The sequence below is a fragment of the Microtus ochrogaster genome, chromosome 2 (assembly GCF_000317375.1).
Source record: "Microtus ochrogaster isolate Prairie Vole_2 chromosome 2, MicOch1.0, whole genome shotgun sequence".
Taxonomy (NCBI): domain Eukaryota; kingdom Metazoa; phylum Chordata; class Mammalia; order Rodentia; family Cricetidae; genus Microtus; species Microtus ochrogaster.
In genome coordinates, this window is record NC_022010.1 from 85,551,973 (window position 1) to 85,559,804 (window position 7,832).

A 7,832-nucleotide genomic window follows, 5' to 3' on the forward strand; every position below is an offset into this window, starting at 1 on the left:
AGACAGCAGCCAAACAGGACAAAACAAGATACAATAAAATAAGGTGAAAGCCCACACATTGAGGCTGGACATGGCAACCCAATAGGAGGAAGTCTCAAGAGCAGGCAAAAGGAGTCAAATATACACCTGCTCCTACTGTTAGGAGTCCCATAAAAAACACCAAGCCAACAACCATAACATATATGTAGTGAACGTGGTGCAGATCCTGCTGCTTTAGTCTCTGTGAGCCATGTTCTGGTGCTCTCTATCCCACTCTTGCAGTCTTTACTCCTCCTCTTCCCTGGTCCTCCAGGGTAGGGACCTGATTTAGACTTTCCCTACATAATTTGTAGTTCTGAGTCTCTGCGCCCACTCCCCATCTGCTGTTGGAGGAAGCCTCTGTGATGATGACGAGACAAGACACAGATCTATGAGTGTATCAGTAATTTCTAGCGTTCATAGATTACAAAACAATGGTGTATGAAACTGAAAACCAAGATAGCTGTCATTTTTATATGAATTCAGATATTAATGTTGCTTTACCAGCCTTTTTTTTTTAAACAAGGAAACTGTTCATGGATTTTAGCATACCAGACTGAGATGAGCAAATAGGAAACTAAGTATTTGCCTGATAGACATCAGGTTCCCAGATATTATTAGAGGCGTGGTCTTGTTAGACTAGTAGCATTCATATGTGCAGTGGACAAAAAAGCATATGCTTATGTATATCTTAATATGTCAAGTTGTAGCATGTATGATTAGCTTCTTATTCAGAACAGCAGATATTTGTGGCTGTACCACATGTGTAATGGTAGATTACTTTTTTGATTATTGTACTATATTTCAAACTTGATTTTCTACTATATTGCAACCAAGGTTCATTTGATTCATTGATAATATATAGTAATGTAGATACAAGTATCAACCAATTTGGAAATCAAAGGAAGAAAGAATAATTATTTAGAAATCAAAAGAAGAAAGAATAATTATGACAGTACATTTGGCTTATTTTTAAAATATAGTGTGTTTGTGAGTATGTGTGTGTTTACTTGTTTGGGGTCAGAGGACACCTGAGGTAGTCTGTTCTCTCCTACCGTGTGGGTCCTAGGGATTGAACTCAGGTCAATATGTTTCGTGGTAAGTCTTTTACACTTGGCCATTAGCTCTAACTTCTTATTAGCTAACTCTTACATATTAGTTTAACCCATCTCCATTAATCTGTGTATCTCCATGTGGCAATGGCTTACCGGAGATTCTAACCAGCATCCATCTCAGGCAGAGCATCCATGGCTTCTATTACTCTTCCCTTCTTCCAGCATTCAGTTCTGTTTTCTCCGCCTACCTAAGTTCTGCCCTATCAGGACAAAGCAGTTTCTTTATTCATTAATCAATGGAAGCAACACACAAACAGAAGGAACTCCTATACCAGATTGACGACTCCGTGTTTTTTCTTTCCTGAAAGTGGCTATAAGAAAACATTTTTTTACTCTAATATAATAGAATACTTGAAAATTTTCAACTTAAAAAAGGGCAGATTATTTATTTTGTTTGTTGAGTCTACGCATGTGTGTGTGGAGGGTTGCCCTTGCGTGTGGAGGTCCCATTTATTGTTTCTCTCAGTGTCTGTGCTATTGGGGTTATATTCAGGAAGTGGTTTCCTGTGTTAGCATGTACAAGTATGCTTCCCACTTTCTCTTCTGATGTTCAGTGTGGCTGGCTTTATGTTGAGGTCTTTTATCTATTTGGACTTGAGTTTTGTGCATAGTGATAGATAGATATGGATCTATTTTCATTTGTCTACATGTTGATATCCAGTTATACCAGCACCATTTGTTTAATATGCTTTCTTTCTTCCATTTGATATTTTTTGCTTCTTTGTCAAAAATCAGGTGTTCGAAGATGTGTAGATTGATATCTGGGTCTTCTATTTGGTTCCATTGATCAGCAACCACGGGGTTTGCTCTTTTCCTGTGGAGTTTGCTGTCTCAGGCCTGCTCTGGTCTAGGTTTCTGACTCAGACCTGTTCCTGTAAATGCCCCTGGTCTGGATCTGCTCCTGCAGATGTCTCTAGGTTGGGGTTGGTTCTCCAAAGATCTCTGGCTCTGATCTTCTCCCTTGGAGGTCCCAGACCTGGTATACCCAGATCTGCAGAGGACCTGACTCAGGACTACTCCCTCAGAGGTCCCAGCCTCATGCCTTGACCTGTAGCAGTTTCTAGTTCCTGCCTACTCCCTAGGAGGTCCCAGACCAACGCCAGGACTCGAAGAGGTCCTGGCAGAGGCCTACTCCCTTTCCTTTTCTGGTTCATCTTTGCCTTCTGCCTTCAAGAGAGATAACTGCTTTTATTAGTTTTTGGTCTCCTTAGGCAATCTACAAATATAAATATTCTATTGTAGCATGAATAATAAAAACCCAGAAATAGATACTGGGGTCTAACTTGAAGATCATAAAAGCAAAGCAGCCAGCCACTAGAGAGACCTTAAAAAACCCAGAGATAGATACTGGGGTTCAACCTGAAGACCATAAAAGCAAAGCAGCCAGCTACTAGAGAGACCTTTTACCTCTATCAAATCTTCAGACTGAAGGGGTGAAGAGAGATCCTGTTTCCATGAATTCTCAAACTCTACACTACACTGAGTTCCTGTCTCTTCCCCCATTGTATTCCTCTCTCTTCCCAGCCATATCCCTTCTGTCTCCACCTCCCTAGTGCTTGGAATAATGGCATGTGATTCCAAGTGCTGGGATCACCTTTGTATAAGCTCCGTTTCTCTTTTAGAAAGATTCAATCTTGCATACTCCAGGGTGGCCTTGAATTCACAGAGATCCATCTCTGTCTCCTCGGAGTCCTGGGATTAAAGGTGTGTGCCACTACTCCTTGGCGTGTATGGCTGACTAGTATGGCTGCTTAGCACTCTGATCCTCAGGCAAGCTTTATTTATTAAAACACAAATACTATACCATTATATTATATATTGGTGCATGTAAAAAGGCAATGCACAGTAGTTCTTCCTTGATGTTTGAAGGGCACATTCTAGGATTTCCAGTAGATGTCTAAAACCTCAGGTAGTAAGCAATTCTACAGTCAACTTTTCCTTCTACATATTATCACATAGTGCCAAACCTATTCTGACTTAATGTTTTATATCTTCTTGCTTATTGTTCATTGTTACTTTTGTGCTTTGTAGAGGTTTTTTTTTTAATTTTTTATTTTGTAACAGTATTTTCTGTATTGCAGGGTGATTTCACACTTGGTGTGTGACTGAGGATGACTTTGAACTTCTGATGTTGTTTTCATTTGCCAAGTGCTGGTACTAAAGACATGTACCAATACACCTCTTTATATGCTTTCCTGTGGATTGAAGTAGGAACATTGTGTATGTTAACAAAAGCCCTTTATTGAGTTTTTTAAAACTAAGTATTTATAAGTAAATTATTTGCTACTCGATAAATGTTGCAACTTGGTAGTCTTTTAAACTAGAATAAACCCACAAAGCAGTGAAAATTACATTTTTTTTTTTCAGGAGTTTCTTTGAGTTGCTCCTGTTCTTTGGAAGAGATGAGTTTTATGAAGAACCCTTAAAGGATATTCTTGGCTCATTCCAGGTAAGACAGTTTACTCTTTTACATTTTATATACACATGCATCAGTTTTATTCCCTAAAAATACTTTTTTTTATTAAATTTTTGCTTAAAAGTTTATAGTCACTACAGCGACAGTTTTAAAGATTTGCCTCTACTGGCAGGTGAAGAAAAATCATGAAGTCAATTTTAACTTATTCCCAGGCAGCTTATATCATTAACTCAAATTTAGTAGGCCAAAGTGGTTTCCATGCTTAAACTAAGCACATTTGGGAATATAGTGACATTTCCCCCTGTCTAGAACTTTCCCCTGATGAAATCAGTCTTGCTGATTTCAGATGCAAACTACTTGCCCTATGTTGTTTTCCTTTGCCTATCTGATATTCTATCACATAGTAACCTCTGCAGGTTGTTTTTTGGCATTTAATGTATGAGAAGGAAAGAAATAAATCTAGACAAGAATGACGAATGAAGTGAGATGGCCCATTTGGTAAAATGCCTGCTCTCAAAAACGTCAGGATCTGAGTTTGGCTTCCAACACCCATACAAAAAGTTAGGGGCTGGATAAATGACTTATGAGTAAGGTGATTGCTGCCAAACTGAGTGACTTGAGTTTAATTTCTGGATCTCATTTGGTGGAAGGAGAACAGACTCCCAAGGGGTTGCTCTCTGAATGTCTCATGTGTGGTTTGGCATGCAGGTGTCCACCCATATACACAGAATATTGTTGAAAAAGTGCTAGAAATAGCTGTACACTTCTGTAATCACAGTGCAGGTACTAGTAGCTTACTGGCTATCCAGTCTAGCTTAACTCAGAAGCTTCACATTCAGTTGACTCTCTCAAAACAAGGTGGAGAACAATTGAGGAAGACATCTGCCATCAATCTCTGGCCTCTACACACAGTGCACAAACATAAACTGCTAAAATATTTCAAGACCGTTTCTATACACCTAAAATATTTTGGTTCTTTTAGCCATGTATTTGGGAAACAACAGTCTTAGTTAGGGTTTCTGTTGCTGTAAAGGGATCATGACCCATGGAAACTCTTATAAAGGAAAACTTTTTTTTTTTCTTTTTTTTGGGGGGCGTTTCAAGACAGGGTTTCTCTGTAGCTTTGGAGCCTGTCCTGGAACTAGCTCTTGCAGACCAAGCTAGCCTCGAATTCACAGAGATCCACCTGCCTCTGCCTCTCGAGTGCTGGGATTAAAGGCGCATGCCACCAGAATAAAGTAAAATCTATAATTCAGGTAGGGGCTTACAGTTTCAGAGCTTTAGTCCATTATCATTGTGGGGATCATGATGGTGTGCAGGCAGACATGGAGCTCAAGAGGTACTGCTACATGTTGATATACAAGCAACAGGAAATAAACTGAGGCACTGGACAGTATCTTAAACATATATGAGACTCTCAAAGCCTGCCTCCACAGTAACACACTTTGGCCACACCTCCTAATAGTACCACTTCCTTTGGGGACCATTTTCTTTCAAATCAACACATTCTACTCTTGGTCCCCAAAGGCTTGTAGCCATATCATTCAGTTCAACTTCAAAATTCTTCATAGTTTATAACAGTCCCAAACTTACTTAAAAGTCTAAAGTTCAAAGTTTCTTCTGAGATTCATATAGTCTTTTAACTGTAATCACCGGTAAAATCAAAATCAAACAGCAGATCACACATTTCCAACATATAATGGCTTAAGACATACATTACCATTCCAAAATGTAGGGAAGGGAGCATAGTGAGGAATTACTGGACCAATGTAGGACGGAAAACCAGCTGGGCAAACTCCAAACCTTGCATGTCCATGTGTGATGTCAAAATGCTCTTCAGATCTCCAATTACTTTCAGCTTTGTTGACTGCAACACACTTCTTTCTCTTTGGCTGATTTCACTCCCTGTTAGCGGCTCTTCTTGGGAGGTATCCCACAACTTTGGAATCTCCATCTTTGGATCTCCAAGGCAATCCAGGTTTGCCCTTCACAGCTTCATGCAATGGCCTCTTTAAGCCTTCACCCAGGGATATCCCTGGCATATGCCTAGCCGCAGCAGCTTTCCTTAATCTCAGAAAAGGGGTTCATAATACCTTTCTTCTATCCTTGAAGCCACAACCAGTTGGCTGAGGTGCCAAATTCTGCTTGCTGGGGCTGGAACATGAGCCCTTTGTTCAATTACATCTTCACTAGCTTTCTGCTTTTGATAGTTCCCTTCACTGCTTAAAATTGGCTATCCTGAAACTTGTTCTGTAGACCAGGCTGACCTTGAACTCAGAGAGCTTTCAAATTACATCTTTACCAGCTTTCTGTTTTTGATGATTTTCTTCACTGCCTAAGCTTAGCTGTTCTGGAACTTGCTCTGTAGACCAAGTTAGCTCAGAGATCTACCTACCACTCCTACCTTCCCATTGCTGAGATTAAAGGTTGTTCACCACCACAGCCTAATCTAAGCTTTTCTTTAATTCCTTTTCACAAACTGGAAATTCAACTGGTTGTAATCTTGCTCTGAGCAGCTCATCACTGCCTCTATTCCATTTCTTATTCTGTTTATCTCCATGAAAACAGAACTTAGCTCCATTCCACTTCCTGGTGCTCCTTTTCTCTTTAAATTTTATATTTTGTAATCTACTTTGGTCAGCTTTTTCTTTTTATTATATATCTTCAATTGAGTTAACACAAATAATCCACACGACAGAGTCTATACTAGGCTGTTTGAAATTTCTTCTTCCAACAGAATTAACCCAAAGCTTCACTTAACCTAAGGCAGACTCTGAGCAATGGCAAAGGCAGTCAGTTTCTTCACCAAAATATCACAAGAACAATTTCTAGGCAACATACTAAAATTTTTCTCCTCAAAAAACCTCTTGAACTAGCCTCCCACAGTCAAATAACTAGCAACACTATTTACCGTACTCCTATTACTATGTCCCATTAAGTAGCATTTAAAGTGTTCAACTGCTTTTCTCATTTGCAGTACCAAGGTCTACATTTCCCCAAACAACAGCATGGTCAGGCCTAGCATGGCTGAACCCCACTCCTGGTACCAACTTAGTTAACTTGGTTTAGACAGATTAAATATCTGCCTAAGTTAGTGTTTCTATTACTGTAAAGAGACATGACCGCAGTAACTCTTATAAAGGAAAACACTCAATTGAGGTGGGGGGCTTACAGTTTTAGAGGTTTATTTCATTATTATCATGGTGGTGAGCATAGGGACATATAGGCAGGCAAGGTTCTAGAGAAGAGCTGCTACATGTTGATATGCAGGGAACAGGAGATAGATCTAGATACTGGGCAGTATCTTGAGCATATATGAGACCTCAAAGCCTGCCTTCACAGCAGTGACAGACTTCTGACAAGAACACAGCTACTCCAACAAGGCCCCACCTCCTGAGAGTGTTACTCCCTTTGGGTGTCATTTATTTCAAACCACACCACAAACACATAGTACTCTGTGCATCCATGTGTTTTCACTATTATCTTACCAGCACTTCTCTGGGGTTGGAATAAAACACAGCATACTTGAAGCACCTCCAGGGGCTGATCTGGAACCCGTCATACATAATATTATTATAGTGTTAAAGGCTTATGGCCAATCAGGAGTTTGGCTGTATTATGAAAATTATATTTGGCATTCTACTATGTCCATTCTTAATTCAACAAAATAGAACAAAATACTTGCTTTCCTAATATTAGCCCTTGGTAGGCAGAAGCAGGCAGATTTCTGTGAGTTCAAGAGCATCCTTGTCTTCATAGTGATTTCCAGGTCAGCCAAAGCTACATAGTGAAACCCTGTTTCAGAAATATGCAAATAGAAAATAACAAAATCAAAGTGAAACTGTTTTCATGATAGTCATAATCTACTTAGATTATATATTCAAGTTTTTAATATTTATTAATTTTTCCATTTCACTTTGTGTTTGACACTTGCTCTTGGTAATGTACTCCTGAACGTCCTTGCTTGGCAGATGTTTATTTATTGTGTCTGTACACTGTTCTCGACACTAAGCTCCATGAAAAACAACATTAAGCAGAACAGTGAACTCCTGTAATTGTGGCAGAAAGACAATAAATCAAAACTTTCAAAGTGAATATTTTGGAAAGCAGCAGATACATTACAGTTAAGCCAGATAGGAACTAGAGAATATCTGCACAATGATTTTATTTTATTTTATTTTTTTATTTTTTATTTTTTTGTTTTTTTGAGACAGGGTTTCTCTGTGGCTTTGGAGCCTGTCCTGGAACTAGCTCTGTAGACCAGGCTGGTCTCGAACTCACAG

At 39.3% G+C, this 7,832-nt stretch overlaps 1 protein-coding gene across 1 annotated transcript in view; it reads left to right on the forward strand.

Moving 5' to 3' along the window:
- Znf654 (zinc finger protein 654) overlaps nt 1–7,832 on the forward strand; it is a 55,006-nt gene that overhangs the window by 24,806 nt on the left and 22,368 nt on the right. The window contains exon 3 of the mRNA XM_005345243.3: nt 3,501–3,582. Coding sequence (XP_005345300.2) covers nt 3,501–3,582 — 82 coding nt within the window. The remainder of the gene's footprint in view (nt 1–3,500; nt 3,583–7,832) is intronic.